The sequence below is a fragment of the Mauremys mutica genome, chromosome 7 (assembly GCF_020497125.1).
Source record: "Mauremys mutica isolate MM-2020 ecotype Southern chromosome 7, ASM2049712v1, whole genome shotgun sequence".
NCBI lineage: Eukaryota > Metazoa > Chordata > Testudines > Geoemydidae > Mauremys > Mauremys mutica.
In genome coordinates, this window is record NC_059078.1 from 25,564,997 (window position 1) to 25,589,333 (window position 24,337).

General features: G+C 43.2%; 1 protein-coding gene across 9 annotated transcripts in view; it reads left to right on the forward strand.

The window, feature by feature from the left end:
* ERC2 (ELKS/RAB6-interacting/CAST family member 2) overlaps nucleotides 1-24,337 on the forward strand; it is an 829,394-nt gene that overhangs the window by 127,236 nt on the left and 677,821 nt on the right. For all 9 annotated transcript variants that reach the window (XM_045024524.1, XM_045024526.1, XM_045024525.1 and 6 more), the window contains exon 3: nucleotides 7,222-7,638. In XM_045024524.1, coding sequence (XP_044880459.1) covers nucleotides 7,222-7,638 — 417 coding nt within the window. The remainder of the gene's footprint in view (nucleotides 1-7,221; nucleotides 7,639-24,337) is intronic.

Below are 24,337 nucleotides of genomic sequence, written 5' to 3' on the forward strand. Positions count from 1 at the left end.
GAGGCATCTTTGTAGATTTAAAAAAAAAAAGGAGTAAGTTTTATTTTGTTTTTTGTTTCCCTTCCACCCATCCAACCACCATATATCGGTGGTGGTATTATTTATTTGTATTACTGCAGTGCCTGGTAGGGGTCCTAGTAGACCAGGACCCCACTTGGTAGGCACTGTATAAACGGAGAATAAAAATATGGTCCCTGCCCTGGATGTTGTTACTTTAATAGCTGAAGGAAAAAATTTAAAACATGGATACCTAACATTAGACTGCAGGTGCTCAGCACTTCTAAAACTCAAGCTACTTTTAGTTAGATACTTAATGTTAGACAGCAAAATTTGAAAAATTTAATTAGTGTGCCTATATTAATCTAATTCTGACTCTTGGACTCTGTTCTTTATAATTTTTTTGTTTCTACCTGTTTATATAATTTACTAACCTTAGTCAGTTAGGGCCACATTCTCCCATCCTTACTCACAGTGGAAGCACCTTACTCTTCAAATAGTCCTCAGGAGAGTAAAGTACTATTCAGTGAGTTAAGGTTGGAGAATTTTGGTTCTTGAAAAAAATGCGTATCCTAGAAATGTTTACCTTCGAAATCATGCTGTATTTTTCCAAAGGTACAAGAAAGAAGGAAGACTACTTGTTTAAAAACATACCCCTAGAAACCACACCTTGTTGCAGTCTGAAGGCACCTATGGCACCAGTATTTTGTTATAATATGTTGGTGGTGATGATGATGATCGTTTTAATGATACACATTCTTTGTGCAAAGCTATTCTGGGATCTGAGGAACTGCGTGGCTGCTGGCCATTTGTTTATATTTTGGTGCATGTATGTGTACTTGCTGTTGACATTTTGTTTGATATTTCAATTTTATAAATGTCCTTTTCTCCCAGTGTATTTTATAACATCCGAAAGTAGTCGTTCTCAGCAAACATTCCTCTTACTGCAACTGGCTGGTTTCAGAATCATTTATATTGCCTGAGTAAGGACCACAGGATTTAGTCCATGAGTATTGGACTGATTCTACCAGTAAGAGGGAAAATATTGATTAACCAATTCTGAGAGAATATGGATAAAAAAGATTTTACTAAGAGGATTCTACAAGGTCCTGTGATATGCTGATGACTTCTTGCATGATGCTGCATGCCCAGAGTTCCTATTGATAAAATGGGAATTGAAGGAGCATATTACATCACAGGAGATGCTCCAAACCAGAGCTGTTTGAAAACCTAATAATATTATTTGACAAATAACAGCAATTATTCATTGAATAGAATATTCAACCAGATCTGTTCAGAAAAAAGATCACGTTTAGGAGCAGGATGAATTCAAAAGTACTAAAATTAGTTCACTGACCATGAAAGAAGTAGATCATGCTGGAGAAATTCCACATAAGAAACCTGGAGGGATATTTCAGACTTGTATCAATGGATTTTATATGCAAAGAATGCTCCAAATTGATATTCTCCCATGCTTTAGGGATTGGCTACAATACCCTAGATATCTATTACGAACAATATAGCATATGGAAAGGGGCCAAAACCAATCTGACAGCAAGAGATTATAGTAAAGTTTTGGAAAAGGAACTATCACTTCTCTAGACAGTGTATAGTGAGACTGGGTTCAGTGCATTAGGAAGTAATACAGTTTAACTGTGGCTGGATTTATAAAAGGACTGAATAATTTTCTTAACAATAATAAGATTTGTTATTATGTCCCCTAAAGTAAGAAAGAAACCAAATCCCATGGTTCAGGATGCAAGCTGGTCACCTAAGGGGTCAGAAGATAATTTTTCCACTATGTGCAGCATTGTGCACTTGGTCAGCTGTGTAATAGGATTTTTTCACCTTCCTTTGACGTATCACTGCTGGAGGCGGGATACTGGACTTGATGGACCAATGGTTTGATACCAACTGGCAAATTTTATATTTCTGTGCCCTAAAACACAGGGCATTATATATAGGGCAACTTTATTCCATTTCCTTTCACACTGCAAAGAGATAATATGATAGTGCAAGATGGCCTTTGAGGTGTCCCATATCATCAAAATATTAGCTGCAGATGGTGTTTTTTAGAGGGTTGTGTGTGTGTGTGTGTGCGTGTGAATGTAGAACAGGGGTCTCAAACATGCGGCCCGCGGAGCTCTTCCCTGCGGCTCACGGAGCTCCCCAGGGCCGCCCAGAGGGGGGGGCAAAGGGGGCAATTTGCCCCGGGCCCCGGGCTCCGCAGGGGCCCCCAAGAGAAAAGCGGAGGCTCCCGCCTCCGCCCCTCTCCTGGAGCCTTCCCCCCCCCTTACCCCCCTTACCCGAGCGCGTCTCCGTCCGAGCGCCTGAGCCCCGCCCCGATCCGAGCCGCGTGGGGAGGGGGCGGGGCTGGGAGCTCTGGGCTGAGCGCTGCGCTCGGCGTGGAGCTCCCAGCCCCGCCCCCTCACCACGCGGCTCTGAGCGGGACGAAGCTCAGCCCTCGCCGGAGACGAGCTCGGGTAAGGGGGGGGAAAGCGGGAGCCGCCGGGGCCGGGCCGGGGCCTGGGTGGGAAGCGGGAGCCGCCGGGGCCGGGCCGGGGCCTGGGTGGGAAGCGGGACCCGCCGGGGCCGGGCCGTGGGGGGGGGGGAAGGGAAGCGAGACCCGCCGGGCCGGGCCGGGGGGTGGGGGAGGGAAGCGGGACCCGCCGGGGCCGGGCCGGGGGGGGGGGAAGGGAAGCGGGACCTGCCGGGCCGGGCCGGGCCGGGCCGGGGGGTGGGGAAGGGAAGCGGGACCCGCCGGGGCCGGGCCGTGGGGGGGGGGGAAGGGAAGCGAGACCCGCCGGGCCGGGGGGGGGAAGGGAAGCAGGACCCGCCGGGCCGGGCCGGGGGGGGGGAAGGGAAGCAGGACCCGCCGGGGCCGGGCCGGGGGGGCGGGAAGGGAAGCGAGACCCGCCGGGCCGGGGGGTGGGGGAGGGAAGCGGGACCGGCCGGGGCCGGGGTGGGAAGCGGGACCGGCCGGGGTGGGGAAAAGAGGGACCCGCCGCCGCCGAAGCGCAGCCCGGTCTTCGGCGGTGGGGGGCCCCTTCTGTTCCGGGACCCGCCGCCTAAGTGCCCCGCCGCCAAGCCACCAAACAGCTGTTGGTGGCGCTTAGCACTTTCCAGGAGGGAGGGGGGAGGAGCGGGGAGCCCCGCGCTTAGGGGAGGAGGTGGAGAAGAGACAGGGCAGGGGCGGGGCCTCATGGAAGGGGTGGATTGGGGTGGGGCCAGGGGCAGCAAGGGGGCGTGTCAGTGATGCGGCCCTCGGGCCAATGCACTAGTCCTCATGCGGCCCTCGGGGTCATTTGAGTTTGAGACCCCTGATGTAGAAACACACAAAAATCCTACATTCTAGGTCAGGCATTTTCAGAGTTGGGGGCTTCACCCTACAGGTGCAGCCTGCCCAAACAAAATGATAAAAACTCCTGTCACTTTTATGTACAATAAGAAAATTTAATGAGCTGTGTTAGGCTTTAGCTGGACCTGATTTGTGATATCTTTCTCATGCATCCATCAGGGCTGCAGGGACAAAGCAGGGTTTCCCCTTCAGTGAGACCACCATGACAAGTGAGAAAAGGCATTTGCATGGCATTGTTATAGCTGGCGTCATAAGATATTTACATGCCAGATGTGCTAAAGATTCATATGTCCCTTCATACTTCAACCACCATTCCAAAGGACATGTGTCCATGCTGATGACAGGTTCTGCTCGATAGCCATCCAAAGCAGTGTGGATCAACGCATGTTCATTTTCATCATCTGAATCAGATGCCAACAGCAGAAGGTTGATTTTCTTTTTTGGTGGTTTGGGTTCTGAATTTCCGCATCATAGTGTAGTTCTTTTAAAACTTCTGAAATCGTGTGCCACACTTCATCCCTCTCAGATTTTAGAAGGCACTTCTGATTCTTAAACCTTGGGTCTAGTGCTGTAGCTATTTTTAGAAATCTCACATTGGTACCTTCTTTGTTTTTTGTCAAATCTGCAGTGAAAGTGTTCTTAAAAGGAACAACATTTGCTGGATCATCATCTGAGACTGCTAAACATGACATATATGGCAGAATGAGTGTAAGACAGAGCAGGAGGCATACAATTCTCCCCCAAGGAATTCAGTCATAAATTAAATTAATGCAATATTTTTTTTAAATGAGCATCATCAGCATGGAAGCATGTCCTCTGTAATGGTGGCCAAAGTGTGATGAGGCAAACAAATGTTTAGCATATCTGGCATGTAAATACCTTGCAATGCCGGCAACAAAAGTGCCATGTGAGAGGGTTGCCAGGTGTCTGGTTTTTGACTGGAACTCCCAGTTGAAAACGGAACCTGGCAGCTCCGGTCAGCACTGCTGATTGGGCCATTAAAATTCTGGGTGGCAGCGCAGCAGGGCTCAGGCAGGCTTCTTGCCTGCTGTGGCTCCGCGTAGCTCCCAGAAGCAGTGGCATGCCCCCTCTCCGGCTCCTACATGTAGGGGCAGCTGGGAGGGCTCTGCACTCTGCCCCTCACCCCAAGCGCCAGTTCTGCAGCTCCCATTGGCCGGGAACCATGGCCAATGGGAACTCTGGGGGTAGTGCCTGCAGACAGGACAGCGCGCAGAGGTGCCTGGCCTCACCTCTGTGTAGGAGCCGGGGGGAAGGGGGCATGCCACTGCTTCCAGGAGCTGCATGAGCTAAGTGCCACCCAGAGCCAGCATCCCTGACCCCCTCTCGCACCCCAACCCTCTGCTCTAGCTCTGATCCCCTCTGAAGCCCTTGGTCCCAGCCCAGAGCACTCTCCTGTGCCCCAAATCCCTCATTCCCGGCCCCACACCAGAGCCTGCAGCTGGAGTCCACCTCCCCTACCTCCACAGCTCCCCTACCCCCTCAACTGCTAGAAGAAGGCCTCATCCTCTCTGATTGAACTAACCTCCTTATCTCTAGCCTGATTCTTGCTTGCATATTTATACCTGCCTCTGGAAATTTCCACTACATGCATCCGACAAAGTGGGTATTCACCCACAAAAGCTCATGCTCCAATACATCTGTTAGTCTATAAGGTGCCACAGGACTCTTTGCTGCTTTCACTTTCAGGTGACATACTAAATAAGAAGTGGCTGTCATTTTCTCCTGTAAATGTAAACAAATTTGTTTGTCTTATTGCTTGGCTGACCAAGAAGTAAGACTGAGTGGACTTGTAGGCTGTAAAGTTTTACATTGTTTTGGTTTTGAGTGCAGTTATGTAACAAAAAAATCTACATTTGTAAGTTGTGCTTTCATGATAAAGAGGGTACGTCTTCACTACCTGCTGTACCGGCAGGTAGTAATCGATTTCTCGGGGATCGATATATCGCGTCTCATCTAGACGCGATATATCGATCCCCGAACGCGCTCCTGTCGACTCCGGAACTCCACCAACCCGAATGGCGGTAGCGGAGTCGACATGGGGAGCTGCGGACATCGATCCCGCGCCGTGAGGACGGTAGGTAATTTGATATAAGAGACTTCGACTTCAGCTACGTTATTCACGTAGCTGAAGTTGGGTACCTTAGAACGATTTTCCCCCGTAGTGTAGACCAGCCCAGAGATTGCACTACAGTGCTTATATGAGGTGAATTGAAAAATACTATTTCTTTTATCATTTACAGTGCAAATATTTGTAATAAAAATAATATAAAGCGAGCACTGTGCACTTTGTATTCTGTGTTGTAATTGAAATCAATATAATTGAAAATGCTGAAAAACATCCACAATATTTAATAAATTTCAATTGGTATTCTGTTGTTTAACAGTGCGATTAAAACTGCAATTAATCACGATTATTTTTTTTCGAGTTTATCATGTGAGTTAACTGCGATTAATCGACAGCCCTACTTATCAGTGATTTTATATGAGAAGTTAAGGAGCTTCAGAAAGTGCATTAGGATTAAAATATATGGTTCCATGTTTCCAAATTATCAGAATCTCACTGATATGTTTGCTGAGATTGAAAAGCTTTTGTTTTGGACCATATGACTATCTAAAAGTTTATATGCTTATGAAGGTTAGTACATTGTTTAGACAATTTCATGAATATAGGGGAATTATTAACTGCTGTGAAAACTGCAAATAACAATATAATCTGAAGTTATACCATACACTATAATAATTTGGGACAATTACTTGTGGCCAAATCTAGTCTTCATTTAGGCAAATCTCCTACTGACTCTGCCTGCAAGGTTTGGCTATCAGTGAATAGAAAACTACTTGATTCAGGCAGAGTATGGGAGGTACAAAATACTTAAGGACAATCTGCAGTGTAGAAATATATGGTAATCTAGAAGGAAACAAGTCGTCTTTATTCAGTGATGGAATTACAACTTTTAGAACACTAATAAATCCATTTGTAATATATCCACTGGCTAGAGTATGTCATAGCTTTAGAGTGATATGTTTAAATTCTTATAAAGTTGTCAGTGCTATACTGTGTATAACACAATAAAATGATTTTTTTCTGTTGAAAGTGTCCCTGCCTGCAGGTACTTTATGTTGAATTCAGTTCTTTCTGTTGAATATTCTTTGCTTGCATTTGACCTTTCTTTATGTTGATTTTGCTTCATTTTTTCATTTACCATGCTGTTCAGTTTTTGGATGCCAGGAGAACAAAGGTTTGTCCTCTTTTTGCAGTCAATTTGTTTTGCAAAATTCAGTATTGTTTATCATTTGTTCTATTTTTGTTTGTTTGAGATGCAGTAATCCTGTTTACTAAAGTTGTTCATTTATTTATTTATTTTTGCGAATAAAGCTATTAATTTTTATTTATGGTGATGACTATGATTTGCATTATAGCATGAACAGTACCATTGAAAAAAAGTGGAAGGCAGAATTACTTCTAGTGTATGAAACAACTTAGAAAACAAGGAATACTGTGTCTTCAAGCTTTATAGGCACAAAGTGTACTAGTGGTTGTGTCGCTTTGAGATTTTTGCAACAGTTCACTTTCTCTTCACTGCCTAGGTTTATTAAGCATTAATTTTACCTGTAACTGACACTATTTTGTGTTTGTGTTTCCATCCATGTTTTATATTTTTCCAGTAGCAGTTGAAAACCTTCATTACAAGTATTTTGTCACAGATGCATTTGACATTTTTATAGGCCACTTGGTAGAATCATCACTGAGTCTATTAACTTTTGTACCTTTACCTACCAATAGTTTAACAGAAGAAAAACTACATTTAGATCCTTAATTTAACTTATTTTTTTTTGTATTATAGCATTTGCAACTGACCATCCAGGCACTTCAAGATGAGCTTCGAACTCAGAGAGACCTTAATCATCTTCTTCAACAAGAAAGTGGAAACCGAGGAACTGAGCATTTTACTATTGAGCTTACAGAGGAGAATTTTCGAAGACTTCAGGCAGAACATGATAGACAGGCTAAAGAGCTCTTTCTCTTGAGAAAAACTCTAGAAGAAATGGAGTTGAGAATTGAAACACAAAAGCAAACACTAAATGCCAGAGATGAATCAATAAAAAAGCTTCTAGAAATGTTGCAAAGTAAAGGTTTGCCATCCAAAGGAATGGAAGATGACAACGAAAGAGCTCGAAGGATGGCCGAGGCTGAATCTCAGGTTAATCATTTAGAAGTGATTTTAGACCAGAAGGAGAAGGAAAACATACATCTTAGAGAGGTAAGAAAAGCACCTTCCTCTTAAATCTTTTCAGATAAAAGTACATTTTCCTAATTTTGAAAATATATTTTATACTACTTTGAAACTTGAAACTGGAATCTATTTTCTCTTTGACTTTTCTTAACTCAAAAAAGATTGAAACATTTAATTTCAAATTCTTCCAATCCACAAACACATAAACATAAGGAATTACATGGACTCTGGAAACAGGTATAAGAAAATAAATTAGATCACATTTTTGGGTTTTCCCACTTTGATAGTGTCCCTTTAACCACCAAGATACATTTCCTTTGAAAAGTCAAACTTATGCAGCTATTGAGGAGAGAATGAATAGCTACTGATATTGAAAATTAAATTAGGAAGAGTTGACAAAAATGGAGTAAAATGGTGCAAGCTTATTTTTTTTCTCTTTGTCTTGTGCTTGGCATTAACACATGCAGGTTTCTGCTTCTGATGTAAGACTGGGGGTTGAATCAGCCAAAGATCTGTGGCAGATCATAGCATTGCATGTTGAATGTGAGGTGGTGGGAACTGGCTGGTACAGCAAATGTCTTAGAGTGGCAAAATGGTACATTTATCCAGAAAGGTTGGAACAACTCATCTAAATTCATTAAGGGGTACACATAGTTTCTGATCAGAAGTACTTATTGTCCTTGTCATGGAGTAATTGTTTATTTTTACAGTTTCTTCAGTACTGGGAGAGAACAGCAGGAAGAAATATTTTTAAAGCATTCCTTACATTTTCTTTTTTCTTTCTAACTTCGACAGCCTAGCAGCTTTCCTCAGCGCTGTCCCTACACAGCTGTACGAACACAGCTGTAACTCCCAGCGCTGCAACTCTCAAGTGTAGCCAAGCCCTCAGTTTGTCTGTAAAAAGAAATGACTCTAGTTTTCACCAGCCCTGAAACCAAGCTGAACTCAATTCTGCAGTTCAAAAAAGTTTGTTAATTTGTAAATCTTTGTATGACTCCGAAGTTACTAGTCTTAGGTGAAATATTAAGGACATCCCTATTCTGGTGGTATTTGACCCATCTGAAGCCCAGAAGTACTGGCAATCTCACAACACTTGTTCTTTTTTTTCTAGCCCATTTTTATTTCTTTCTTTGCAATACTCTGCCTTTTCAGGGAGGAAGAGTAAAGTTTTGTTCTCTAGGCATTGTGGGTCATAAAGCCTGTACCCTGAAAACCTTTCTCAGGCAAAACTCCCACTAAAAAGAAAAGTTATCCATTAGTTATCCATTAGGGTCTGAAGTCAATGGGATATTAAAGGAATTGCACCTGCTTGCATCAGCACTGAATTTGGCTCGTAGTCTGCTAGAGTGAAGCGTCTGTGTTGTACTCTCTAGGCTATTAATCTAGCTTCCTGGTTTTTACCTGCTCTTGTCAGAATGACCTGTGCTGTTTATTTTAGGGTTAAATTATTTATTCAGTTTTCATTGGCACTGTTTGTATCGTGGAGCGTAATATCAGTGTTGTTTAGGTCTGTGAGTAAAGCTATATAGGAATGGAATGTGTTTTACTTTCAAGTTTGATACACTGCTTTGTGATGGAAGATGGTGTTTGTTGCTTTGATTGAAATAAGGTAGTATCTTTTTTCCATTTTAAAAAAAATATTTATTAGCAAAGGGAATTGATCTAATTCTACTCTGAAGTCATTGATGGGAGAGTGCATGTGAGGTTTTTGTCCATTTAGTATAGTCTTCCAGTACTGTTTTGTGTGGAAGAACTTTGGAGTTTTTATGGAAAATATTTTGGAATATTTTTTAAACTGATATGTTATGAAACCAGTGTACAGTAACTCCTCACTTAAAGTTGTTCCAGTTAACATTGTTACGTTGCTGATCAATTAGGGAACATCCTCGCTTAAAGTTGTGTAATGCTCCCTTCTAACGTCTTTTGGCAGCCACCTGCTTTGTCTACTGCTTGCAGGAAGAGCAGCCTGTTGCAGCTAGCTGGTAGGGGCTTGGAACCAGGGTGAACCAGCAGCCCGCCTATCAGCTCCCCCTATCAGCTCCGCGCACCCCTAAGTTTCCTGTGCAGCAGCTGCCCAGCAGGCTAGCCATTGCAGCTGTCCCTCCCCCCACTGCCATGTGCTGCTCCTGCCCTCTGCCTTTGAGCTGCTCCCTGAGACTCCTGCTTGCTGTGCAGGGGGGAGGGAAGGAAGAGGGGGGCTAATGTCTGTGTCCCCCTCCCCCCTGCTCCTGTGCCCCACTTACCCCATCTTCCATAGAGCGGGGTGGGGGGAACGACACACATCAGGCTCAAGACGGAGGGAGCTTGCAGCAGCTGGAGTCTCAGCAAACTGATCTGATTAACAAGGCAATGTACTTAAAGGGGAAATGTGCATATGTTCCTCCATTTCTGCTGGCTTCTGGAGTCAGAGAGTTAACTCTTGAGGACTCAGCCAATTCTAGTTCATCATTTAGCAGTAAGAGAAATATCCCACCTTCTGACTCCTCCACCTCAACCAATCTTCACAATCATCATCACTGTGTACAAGTATTAAATTGTTTGTTTAAAATTTATACTCTATTTGTGTGTGTCTGTCTGTCTGCCTGTCTGTCGTCTTTTGTCTGGTGAAAAAAATTTCCCTGGAACGTAACCACCTCATTTACATTAATTCTTATGGGAAAATTGGATTCGCTTAACATCGTTTCACTTAGTCGTATTTTTCAGGAACATAACTACAACGTTAAGTGAGAAGTTACTGTATGTATAATTTATGATATGTTTACATTTTAATCTCTCTAAAAAGTATTTGTTGTTTGGGGACTTCAACTAAAATATAATAATGACTGTCTTTTACAGGTTGATCTGTAGATGTTTTGTCTCTAGGAATGGTATTTTCTTTTGGAGGCCATCTTGTATACAGCATCAATCTAACCATTAAAAGTTTTTTGTTTTTTTTTTAAATTAATATTTACTTTTGCTGTTTGACTGCTTGTTGTTGCACCTGGGCCAAATTAAAGACGAGTGAGCCTCTCCACAGCAACAGGTTGAAGTCAGACTTGCAATCATGTGCTTTCTGGTACTATTTAATCTTTTCACTGCTAGTTTCTGCACTAGTCTCCATGTGACAGAAGAATGGCGTGTTTAAAGAGAATCTCAATTTCATATGATGTCAACACCCTTCCTTTAGCTTTCCTTTAACTATACGTGACATAAATACAATATGATATTCAATGTTTGTTTTAATCATGATGACTATTCTGGTGTGCCTTAAACACTCCAGCAGCTGCTGTTACATGTTGATGATAGAGGTGCAATTCTGCCTCAGAAATGTGCCCCCTGTTTCCCTTAACTGCATCTGTGATATTTCTTTTACATCTTGTGGCAAATTGCCGGTACTGTTATGCTGGGTCTCACACTTTCTCTTCTTTGGGGAAGGTTCAGGGGGCCATTGCTTGCCTCTGAACTGGTATTTTTAATTACCCCACTAGTGTCCTTGAGGAGTGGAGTGGAGAGGGAGGGACCTGGGCCCGCCCTCTTCTCCAGGTCCCAACCCAGGGGCCCTGAGGTTAGTGGTGAACCACTTGTACTGGTGGTTCCTTCCCCTGGGTTACTTCCCTCTCCTGCCCTTCAGCATGTGGAGGGGCTTCTTGCCTTCCTTCTACACAAGCCAGGTGCCCCTTACCTAGGGTTTTTGGACTTCTCAGCCCACCGCAGCACTCTTCCAAACTTTCCTTTTGTCTCTCTTCAAAACTGTTCTCTGCTTCAACTCCTTCAAACCACTCTCTGCTCCAACCAAACCTTCCTGCTCCAACAACCCACACTGTCTGACCTGAAGCAGGGGTTTATATCATGTGACTCACTGCTGGTACTCTAATTGGCTTCAGGTGCTCTAATTGGCTTCAGGTGCTCTAGTTAATCTATAGCAAACCTTCCACCCCTTGCAGGGAATAAGGCTTCCTGCTAACACTCTCCTGCTGCCCTCTCACCATGCTGTATCACAATCTGTAAAAATGATAATAATGTCATCCCTTTTTAGCTCCAGTAGATAAGTAGTATTTGGTATCTGGTGGGTAGTTTCTGTTAGGAGAAGAAATTTATGATGGGAATCAGGTATTTCTTTTGATGCAATCCTGTTTTATTTTCAAGGAATGTAAACAAGTCCTGTTTCCCTGGACACAGTAGTTAATAATCAGACAACAAGAGGCAATATCCTTTATCACAATTCCAAGTCTCTTTTCAGCCAACACTGCACCCAAAATACTATCTCTTGGCTTTCTCTCAGGCTCACATTACAAGTGCTGCTTTTGCTGTCTCCTTGGCTTTTTTGGTCCTCTCTGCTTCCTTTCTGATGCCTCTGACTGTTTTCTATCTTGTAGACACACATAGCTCCAACAAGCAATACACAGAACTCTGTGTTTGCATTCAGACCACATGGCTCAACTCCTCAGCTATAGCTAAATGAAAGGCATTAACTGCTCCCTCATTGAGGCAGAATGGATGGCTATCATGAAACTACCCATTAATCAAAAAAACCACTCTCTGAGAGCTATCCAGACTCCAGCATAACAATAATTAAAACTGGTATCTTCTTTAAAAAGAAGATAAAAAAATAATACTCATTACAGTTTTAGACATTGACTGCTGATACAGATCTCTCCTGTCCAACTCTGTAGACAGCTGAAGGAGGACTTTGGACCCAGAAATGTAAAAATCATTCAGTCGATGTCTTACAATGATACTGGTAAATACAATATCTGTTTTATGCAGTTTTCCATTTTGAATCCCTTTCATATCTTGACACTGTAATTGCCACTAAAATGTTAATGTTGAAAAATATCATTAAGTCAAGGTGACCAACTTACTTAATTTGGGTGTGGGAAAAACTTGGACAAAATAAGTGAAATCCAAGACCTTATCCAGCCTCAACATTTCATTTGTAACTGATGAGAATTAATTTTCAGTTCTCTTTTTTCTTCTGATACACTCCATTGTTGGTTCTTAATATACAAACAATTTTCAGTTGGGTATTTTAAGTCCCCAAAATTTAAATAGGCCTAATTAAATTTTGGGGACTTAAAACACCCAACTGAAAATTGTTTGTATATTAAGAACCAACAATGGGGTGTATCAGAAGAAAAAAAGAGAACTGAAAATTAATTCTCATCAGTTACAAATCAGTTACACCCAAACCTTTGAGATCTTAACCGAATCTAGCCTGCTTATATTTTAAGGTTCACTGAGTGCCAGTAAAATAAAGGGTAAAAACAGGTTGTCTCTGTAAAATCCTAAAAATATACATACTTTCTTGAACCTTTTGAAATTCTCTTCTCCTAACTCAACCAGATAATTCTCCCTTTTTATAATCTGTGTGCTGCCTCTTAAAATAAAGTTCAGGTGTAGCTCTGACTTGATCTCAGTTCAGACCAAAAGAATGCTGAAAGCTGAGATTTTTGGAATTTATTAAATTGTAGGTCTCTATAGCAAGGCACAGTAGGACTATAAGTAGCAGAATAGATAGATAATTTGCTTCCCACACAAGGCTAAGAGATTTGGAAGAAGCAGGAGCTCTCTTGGTCATTGTATTGAAAGGACCTGAAGCTATATATATGGGTAAGAATCTGGAAGAGGCACTTTGTTACTCTGAGGAAAATCCTTTTTGGACTTACTGGTTTTTGGAACTTTTGCTGCCATTGGGATTTTGTATCGGGAACCCAGAATTGGAGATAGTCTTGGAAGAAGGTAAAGACAGTGGTCTTGGGTGCAGAAGAAGTGTGGGCTTGAGGCCTGGAGTAGGCATCTTCTTACTTTTTTGGGGCCCAAGGCTGGAACTTCTGAGTAAGGGAGGCCAGAAACTCATTTTCACATATAAACTCTACTCCATGCCTCTGGGGCAAGCTGAATGCATCTTCCCCAGTGAGAAACCTGTGAACTAGGTAAAGAGCAGAGAAGGTTTGGCCTTGATTTGAGACTTATGATTTTGTCTGTCATTATCTTGGAATGGGTGGAATTTTGATTTAGCTAGAGGACTAAATTAACATGTTGTTGAGGGAAACTGATGGAATAAACCTCACCCACCCCAAACTTCTACCAATTCTCTTTCCTTTACATCAAACAGGTCCTCAGGTTTCTCTTCTCAGTAGGCTCTCCCCACAAATCTTTTTTCCTGTCAGGCCCAGGCTGACCAATATATGCCTCCAGACCAGTGGCACCACTATGGGCACCCGCATGGCCCCACAATATGCCAACAGTTTTATGGCTGACCTGGAACAACGCTTCCTCAGCTATCGTCCACTTCTCATGCCCCTTCTCTACCTACGCTACATTGATGACATCTTCATCATCTGGACCCATGGGAAGGAGACTCTGGAAGAATTCCACCACGATTTCAACACCTTCCACCCCACCATCAGCCTCAGCCTGGACCAATCTACACAGGAGGTCCACTTCTTAGACACCACGGTACAAATAAGTGACGGTCACGTTAACACCACCCTATACCGAAAACCCAGCTTCCATCCCGGACACACCACACAATCCATTGTCTACAGCCACGCGCTGAGGTACAACCACATTTGCTCCAACCGCTCAGACAGAGACCAACACCTCGCATTCTCAAAACTACAATACCCGCACGAGGAAATAAGGAAACAAGTCAAAAGAGCCAGATGTGTACCCAGAAGCCTCCTACTACAAGACAAGCCCAAGAAACAAACCAACAGGACTCCACTGGCCATCTCCTACAGTCCTCAGCTTAAACCTCTCCAACACATCATCAGTGATCTACAACCCATCCTGGACAATGATCCCTCACTTTCACAGGCCTTGGGAGGCAGGCCAGTCCTCGCCCACAGACAACCTGCCAGCCTTAAGCATATTCTCACCAGCAACCACACAACGCACCATAACAACTCTAACTCAGGAACCAATCCATGCAATAAACCTCGATGCCAACTCTGCCCACATATCTACACCAGCGACACCATCACAGGACCTAACCAGATCACCCACAACATCACCGGTTCGTTCACCTGAACATCCACCAATGTTATATATGCCATCATGTGCCAGCAATGCCCCCTCTGCTATGTACATTGGCCAAACAGGACAGTCCCTATGTAAAAGGATAAATGGACACAAGTCAGATATTAGGAATGGCAATATACAAAAACCTGTAGGAGAACACTTCAACCTTCCTGGCCACACAATAGCAGATTTTAAGGTAGCCATCCTACAACAAAAAAACTTCAGGACCAGACTTCAAAGAGAAACTGCTAAGCTTCAGTTCATTTGCAAATTTGACACCATCAGCTCAGGATTAAACAAAGACTGTGAATGGCTAGCCAACTAAAAACGCAGTTTCTCCTCCCTTGGTGTTCACACCTCAACTGCTAGAAGAGGGCCTCATCCTCCCTGATTGAACTAACCTCGTTAGCTCTAGACTGATTCTTGCCTGCATACTTATACCAGCCTCTGGAAATTTCCATTACATGTGTCTGACGAAGTGGATATTCACCCACGAAAGCTTATGCTCCAATACATCTGTTAGTCTATAAGGTCCCACAGGACTCTTTGTTGCTTTTTATAGATCCAGACTAACATGGCTACCCCTCTGAGTATTGTTGCAGTATATTCATATTCTTTTGTGAAGAAGTCAAAGTTATCACAAGCTCTTCTTAAAAAATGAGCCTTTGATTAAAAAAAATAATGAATAGAATGGTGAAACAAAATCCTTCCCTCATTCAAAATTACTTTTTGCATGTCCAGGAACAATATAAAACCCTTTTCTGGATTGTTAGGCACATAGTTGCTCTGAGTGTCAGGCAGCAGAACCAAGAATATTTTATTGTGGCTATCTGTATAAGACCTAGAGTCCTGAGAGATGGGTTCTAGTTTTGGCTCTACCACTGACCTGGTTTGAGTCTGGGTAAGTCACTTAATATTAATGGAATACATGTGTGGTGGAAAATTAACCACACGTTATGTTTGGATCAGAACAGCCTGAGGCCCACGTTATTACAAGTATGCAGGGAGACACAGCCAGCTTAGCTGGTGTGTCTAACAAAGGAACACAGAAGCTTATATAGCTTAAAACCACATTTAGTCAAACACACTTTTCATTTGTGATATCCTTTTAAACAGAAAAAAACAGCTCCTTATTAGGAATACAAAAGCAACAAGCTTTCCTGTTTATTATCAGGTTGTACTTTTGTGGTTAAGGCTTCTAGCGATTACAGTTACATTTTGCAAGACTGGCATTTTTCATTCTCTCTCTCTCCTCGTGCCCCTTGTACACAGTTATTTTAATCAAAATTATCTTAGTTCAATGTTTGGGCCTACTCAGTTTTCCCTTACAATCCCCCCTTTTGTGCTTTTAGCACAACTATTAATCTTAAACCTTTTATTTTTATTAAATTTTGCATTTTTAATTCCAAATCAAATGGCTCAGCCTTTGGGGTTCTGGTTGAAGATAACAATGCATGATCAGTATGAACATGGAAGGTACTATTATTATTACATCCTTTACAACAACAACATAAGCCTCGGCTAAACAATAACAATTAAAGTATCAACATTCCCATTAAAATAACATGGTGGGGTTGCTGAATAGCTTTAATTACAAAACACAATACATTATTTTTACTACATAAAGTAGATACTTTATAAGCCATATAAGCATTTTTTAAATTTGGTATATATTTTGAAGTATATGAATTTGCTTTTGTAATTCAGAGATTTTCTGGACCTTCGTCAGGAGTGAAAGCAAATTTTGGAATCGATTAGGTACTAAGACAGTCCAATTAAAAGGTATCTGAAACTTAAGAGCTATTTCCAAATTTTTGTCCACAGGCCAATAAATAGTATTACTACCAGCAGCAGTGGTGAGATTGAAATGTATATTTTGCAGAATGGTGGCCTGAACATACACACAGCAATTATTTGCTTGGAAAAGCAAGTGTCCTGCTAGGGTTGTTTCTTGTCCCATACCTTCCCAGCAGATGTTGTCATGAACGGTGACAACTTCTCCTGGCTTCAGTTTCTGTACACACTGGAGCTGTGAGGGTTTTAACGGCCAGAGTGTCCATTGACTCCCTATCCCTATCCAAATGTTGGGTGTTTTCCAGGAGCACTGACTATAAATCGATTAGGCATACCAGGTATTTTTATTTCCCAAATGTCTCGGTTATCCAGTTCCACATGCATCCTCCCCACGGACCCGGCAGGATTTGATATGTGGGAGCCCACATCCCAACAATTGGTCCATATGCTTGGAAGGAGCACTGTGAACGTCTGCACCTACACCCAGAAAATCTCCAAGTATATCTTCATGGCCACAGATTAGATGATACTCCTGAAGTATCTGTAAAGGCAGCAGGCCAGGCCTGATGTTCAGGATCACTCCAAATGGCCATTAGCTAGTCATTCAGAAAATTTCAAATTTCTGAACATGTCAGATCCCACTGCAATGCCTTCCCAGTCTCAGTGATATTTAGCACCAGCGTTGTCAGCAATTACTGGGTTATTGAACTAAGGGCAGAAATAATACGCAGCTTACCAACCCCAGCTTCCACTTGGGTTAACTGTGCTCCAGTAATAAGATCCGTGGCCTTTTCCAATTGTCCAATTTTTTTTTTCATGTTGTTGTCCTTTGTAAATGTTCCAAATGGCAGCTGCACTGTTGGCACCATCCCATAAGTGTTTGGCCAAGTCTTTCTTTTTCCTAGTGGAAGCCCAGGCCCTCTGCTGTGCTAGCCTAATAGCGGCTTCCTTTGAGCAGTTTGGGTATATAGAGGTAACCTGAAAGCTGGATAAAGGCAGTGTGACAGTTCCTAGAGTAGCATTGATTAGAGTTCATTGATATCCTAAAACATTTTTTTTTGGACGCCAGTTAGGGAGGGCAGTGCATTCTGATGGTACTTGTCGGTAATCATAGAGCCCAGCCCCTGGAAAAAAAAACCCACCACACCATTTAACTCCACATTCCCAAGAATGGTCCCCACAAGTCCCTCTCTGCCAATTAACAATACTTTGCCTTTTTCACCAGGGCCAATTTTTAATGTCTTTTGTAGTCAGGAATTCCTGGACTTTGGTGGTTTCAGCGGAGCAAGTGTTCCTTCTTCTTTCTTGGGACAGCCGTGGTTTAGCCATTATGCAAGGGAGAGGTTACTAGCACATCTCCCTGTAATGGTTTGGTTCTTCTAGCAAAGTCCAAATGCATAGTAGTTAGTGGACAAGAGAGCGGTTACTAGCACTTCATCTTGTCCTTTTCTCCTGCTGTCCAGAAGGAACAGCAGCACCAGAAGGAGAGACAGCCGATCATCAGTCGGAGAATCATACCGCAGTGGAGGTGCCTTTTTGTAGTGTGAAGCGTGGGTCCAGGCAGTCAGTTCTTGGCACTTCACAGCAGTGTTGGTAGTTAATAGGACTTGGTATGGTCGTTTCCAGAGTGGGGCCAGGACAGTCTTTCACTGTTGGACCTTATGTAGACCCAGTCTCCTGGTTCCAGAGAATGGCAGGGTTGCTCAGGATCCTTGAGTGTGCTTTTTTTACCTGTGTATAAAAGACCTAACACATTTCATTAGTGCCTGGCAATAATTAAGCATTGTGTTATTTATTAAATGACTGTCCATCTGAGCCAGGGTCAGTGGCGCAGCCGGTAGTTGTATCAGGTGCCCTATTAGAATCTCATGAGGGCTGAGTCCAGTCTTTTAATTGAGAGTGGCCCTCATAGTCATTAATACTAATGGGAGGGTGTTTGGCCACTTTAAATTTCTCTCAGCACAGATCTTGGCCAGTTTATTTTCAAAAATCCCATTTTGACATTTCATTGTCCCGGCAGACTGCGGGTGGTGGGGGCAGTGGAGGTTGTGTTGGATCTGTAAAGCTGCACATAACTTGTTATAATTTGTCCAGTAAAATTAGGCCCACAATCACTGTTCCTACTCACAGGTTTGCCAAATCGTGGTACAAAATCCTTAAGTCAAAAGTTTTACAACAGTCTTGGCATCTGCCTTTTTACAGGGAAAGGCCTTAACCCAGTTGGAAAATACATTAACTAAAACTAACACACTTATAATTACAACATTTAGACATTTAAATAAAATCAATCTGAATATTCACAAAAGGTCCCCGGGAAGGGGGGGGGGGTGCTGCCTGCCTAACCTTGACAGCTTCACCAATATTATGTTGCTCACAGATTACACACTGTTGGCAGTATTGCTGGGCCACAGGAGAAAAAATCTGGTACAAACTAGTCTCATCTAATTACAGCAATCATTCGCCCTTTGCCCATGCACTCCACTCCATGTTGCACCTGAGCAAAGCAGCGCCAGAGCACCTTGGGCGCAACCAGGCGGCCGCCCGGGACGCACCAAAGGCGATCAGGATGCAAAGTGTATTCAGCAACACTTCAGGAACATTTTTCAGCTTTTTGGTTGGTATTAGCTTTTCCTATTTGTTTTTCAAAAAAAAAAAAAAAGCATATTTTTTTACCCCCTTGGGGTTGGCAGATTATTGCTTAAAATATTCTTTCTTTCTTTTTTTTTTTTTTTTTTAACAAATACCCTTGTTGATTGCAGGCAAAACTGAGGAATTACTTCCCATATTTTCCTGTATTTTTTTCATAGGTAGGTCAGGTTTCAATGGCTTCTATCTTTATCATTTAGGTGATCTGCATTAACACAGACATTCTCGGCTTGCTTTTGGATTCAGAGTTATCAGCTGCTTAGAGACTCTGTCTCAAAAGGACACAATTAACTTCTAACTTTTAACTCCTGCTTTCAAACACACATTGATTTGAAAAGGGAAAAAACAACCCATTTTGGCTCCCCTTTGGCAAAGTGACTGTTGATTACACAGAGCCACCTTAAGGCTTAGTGTAGGGCACTGACTACAGCTTTTATCTGCTATTTGTTACCAAAACAGATTTAAAATCTTTTCCCCTGCTCCTTGCTTTGACTGCCCTGCTGCAGCCACAACTTTGGTCTTTATTTAAAACAATTTAAATCTTGTAAAGCATTAAGTCACCTTAAGGATTAAATGCTAAATACCAAAATTAAACAACACTAGTTTCTTTTGTCTGGCAAAAGTATTTCTCAGTTTTACAACCTCAAAACAACACCAATTCATTTCAAACTTATAAAACAAAGATTGTACACATCAGGAGTATTTTTTAGCAAATTTGACTAACTTGTTCATAGTTAAATGATTCCACTTAAATAACCTCTTTCCTGGATTATTTACAGACATTCCTCTGGAGAAATGGGCCCTTTTCCCAAAGAAACCAAAGGAATGGTTGCAAAGAAACCAAGAATTTTTCTTTTCATAACACCTTCTTTTAACATTTGTAAAAAGTTTCACTGCTTAATTCCCTCCAGTAACTACAGAGTTAACTTTCACTCTGTTTCTTTCAACGTCCTTTAACTGTTGTTGCTTGCTTGTCTGGGCCTGATCCTTTTTTCCTCGCTGCATTATTCCTTTCCATGGGCACAGGCATTGTTTCACTACCAATTTAGCAAGGAGGGTGGGCTTTTCGACCAACTCCCATCCGTCCTGGTCCCTTTTCTTAACAATATCACTCACAAGGGTCACCCGAATCATTCCCCGTGAGGCTTGCCACCTGGACAGAACGCACATATAATACGCAGGGGCGTCCTCCCGTGGTGAGGGGGGAACTCTTAGACTGCCCCTCCACCCATCTTCCAATCACATATGCCGGGGGGGGCGCCCTGCCTGCCTGCCTGCCTGCTAGCAGCTCATAAGCTAAAGAAAGGTCTCTCACTCTCCGGGGAGGGCACTCTGTCCACTCAGCAGCATTAACAGCATGGTTAAATGGGGAAGTTACACTCACTGACCGTAGGAATAATGACTCCTTGCTGAATTAAGGAGGTGATTACAGGTTAAAATCCTTTCTCGGCCTGTTTTGATAGAGGGTACTGCAGCACCTTGGGCAGGGGTCTTGCTGGGGTTCAGGCGAACTTTACCTGGTTGGGCGGACCCAATGTACCCAACCTGGTTGGCATGATCAGCCCACAAGAAGGGAGGGGGGGGAACCTTAGCCAGCAGTTCCTGTTGCAACGAGGAAGGGCTGGGGTCGGTCTCCCTCTTTGGAGCGTCTGCCTGTAACATTGCCAGGACCTTATTGGGACTGGGACCAGGCACGCCCAAATACACACCGTCTGGGGTACAATAGATTGTACAATTTAATTTACACAGCAAGTCTCTTCCCAAAAAGTTAACTGGCGAACAAGGACTGAGGAGGAAAGCATGATGGTCAGACAGAGGACTGATAGAAATGGTCAGAAGTGAAGAGATGGGGTGGAGATTAGGAATATTGCCCACCCCTACTACAGTTTAAATACAAGTTTATAGGATCTTCAGATGGAGCTGAGGGGGTATCTGAAAAAGGCCTTGAAGGGTAGAGAGATATTTGCTGGCCAGCAGGGCTTGGAAAACCCAATTTCTCTTTTGTCTCCTTTAATTGTGTTTTAAGTTTCTTCTGAGAATCCATGAGACTTCTCCTTTGAGATTCATGGCGCCGTTTTTCTGTTTCTTCATACCAATTAAAATATGGATCAAACTGACCTTGCCTGACTTGCCTTGAGGTGCACAATCTTGTCAAGGTTGAAACTTCTCTCTGGGGGAAACTGTAATTTTGGATCATCTCTGGTATACCAATTCCATTTCTACAGAAACTTGCAAGTGAGAAGACTATAATTCCTCTACATATAGAAACCGGGTGTGCCTTTTGGCAGAACGGTGATCCCTTTTGATCCACCGACCCCCATTTTTCCCAGCATCTGGTGAAGTGGGAATCACCTTGGAATCTTTGTCCCCCAGTACGTATCCAGGTTTCCTCCTCCGACCCCCAGGGCCTGGCCACTCACCCTTGGGCCTTTCACACAGGGAAGGTTTGTTTAGGATGTCCATGACTTTCCTACAGCCCCCTTCAGCAAAGAGCATCGGCTGAGCATTCTCAGAGAGAACAGCGCTGCTTACTCTGTTGCTTCAGGCGAGGTGATCATCAGACCAGTCAGTGGCTCAAGAACTGCCTTCAGGCTTGTGGCACCTTAAAGACTAACAAATTTATTTTAGCATGAGCTTTCGTGAGCTAAAGCTCACTTCTTCGGATGCATAGAATGGAACACACAGACAGGAGATATTTATACATACAGAGAACATGAAAAGGTGGAAGTATGCATACCAACAGGCAGAGTCTAATCAATTGAGATGAGCTATCGTTAGCAGGAGGAAAAAAAACTTTTTGAAGTGATAATTAAGATGGCCCATAGAAGGTGTGAGGAGAACTTAACATAGGGAAATAGATTCAATTGGTGTAATGACCCAACCATTCCCAGTCTTTGTTTAGACCACAGTTAATAGTATCTAGTTTGCATATTAATTCAAGTTCAGCAGTCTCTCTTTGGAGTCTGTTTTTGAAGTTTTTTTGTTGCAAAATTGCCACCTTCAAGTCTGTCACTGAGTGGTTAGCAAGGTTGAAGTGTTCTCCCACTGGTTTTTGAATGTTATGATTCCTGATGTCAGATTTGTGTCCATTTATTCTTTTGCGTAGAGACTGTCCGGTTTGGCCAATGTACATGGCAGAGGGGCATTGCTGGCACATGATGGCATATATCACGTTGGTAGATGTGCAGGTGTACGAGCCCCTGATGGTGTGTCTGATGTGATTAGGTCCTGTGATGGTGTCACTTGAATGGATATGTGGACAGAGCTGGCATCGGGCTTTATTGCAAGGATAGGTTCCTGGGTTAGTGTTTATGTTGTATGGTGTGCGGTTGCTGGTGAGTATTTGCTTCAGCAACCGCACACCATACAACATAAACACTAACCCAGGAACCTATCCTTGCAATAAAGCCCGATGCCAGCTCTGTCCACATATCCATTCAAGTGACACCATCACAGGACCTAATCACATCAGACACACCATCAGGGGCTCGTACACCTGCACATCTACCAACGTGATATATGCCATCATGTGCCAGCAATGCCCCTCTGCCATGTACATTGGCCAAACCGGACAGTCTCTACGCAAAAGAATAAATGGACACAAATCTGACATCAGGAATCATAACATTCAAAAACCAGTGGGAGAACACTTCAACCTTGCTAACCACTCAGTGACAGACTTGAAGGTGGCAATTTTGCAACAAAAAAACTTCAAAAACAGACTCCAAAGAGAGACTGCTGAACTTGAATTAATATGCAAACTAGATACTATTAACTGTGGTCTAAACAAAGACTGGGAATGGTTGGGTCATTACACCAATTGAATCTATTTCCCTATGTTAAGTTCTCCTCACACCTTCTATGGGCCATCTTAATTATCACTTCAAAAAGTTTTTTTTCCTCCTGCTAACGATAGCTCATCTCAATTGATTAGACTCTGCCTGTTGGTATGCATACTTCCACCTTTTCATGTTCTCTGTATGTATAAATATCTCCTGTCTGTGTGTTCCATTCTATGCATCCGAAGAAGTGAGCTTTAGCTCACGAAAGCTCATGCTAAAATAAATTTGTTAGTCTTTAAGGTGCCACAAGTACTCCTGGTTTTTTTGCGGATACAGACTAACACGGCTGCTACTCTGAAACCTGCCTTCAGGCTGGGACCAGAGATGGGGGGAGGAAAGAGGGTGCGGAAACAGATCGTCCAAAGACGGTAAAGGATAGGGTAACACAATCCTGGACCCAGGCAGACCCCTTGCTGGTGAAGCAATGCAGAGGAGTCTACCTTGGTCAGGGCCCTCTTTTTGGCCCTACTAGTTGTAGTCACAGGGCTTGCATTAGAGACATCTCTGGTCACGAGCTTGTGGACTTCGCAGAGGGCTCTGGGCGTCTTCCTGTGACCCTTACTCACACTCCACACTCACACTGTGGCACACACAACCAGAGTCCTACCCAGCCATATATGTGGTGATCCAGATGGGACTCGAACCCACCCCACATATGGCTCTTCCCGGGGCAACCAGAACCAGAAGGGTGTCAGGTTTGTCTGGCAGCAAAACATCTGGATCCAGCATGCAACTCACCCAACCCCAGAGTCTAAGGACAGTCCTCCACCGAAAACCCAAAAAGGAGAATTAAAAGGTCTCCTACCTTTCAGATGGGCCCTGGGTTCAGTGGGGAACGGTCCGTGGTCGAGTGATGTGCTGTGGATCCGAGTCATGGCACCAAGAATAGTGGTGGAAAATTAACCACACGTTATGTTTGGATCAGAACAGCCTGAGACCCACTTTATTACAAGTATGCAGGGAGACACAGCCAGCCTAGCTGGTCTGTCTAACAAAGGGACACAGAAGCTTATATAGCTTAAAACCACATTTAGTCAAACACACTTTTCATTCGTAATATCCTTTTAAACAGAAAAACAGCTCCTTATTAGGAATACAAAAGCAACACGCTTTCCTGCTTGTTATCAGGTTGTACTTTTGCGGATAAGACTTCTAGCGATTACAGTTACATTTTGCAAGACTGGCATTTTTCATTCTCTCTCTCCTCGTGTCCCTCGTACACAGTTATTTTAATCAAAGTTATCTTGGTCAAAGTTTGGGCCTACTCAGTTTTCCCTTACACATGAAAACTGCAGCTTTTAGATCACCAGTAACAGGAGTCAAGGCCAAGTGGAGAAAGTCATCGTGGGCCATGTTAGGAAGGCGTTTCACCATCTGTAAAATGACAATATTTCCCTACTTTCTAAGTCTGTTGTGAATCTTCTATTATTCAAGTGCATTGA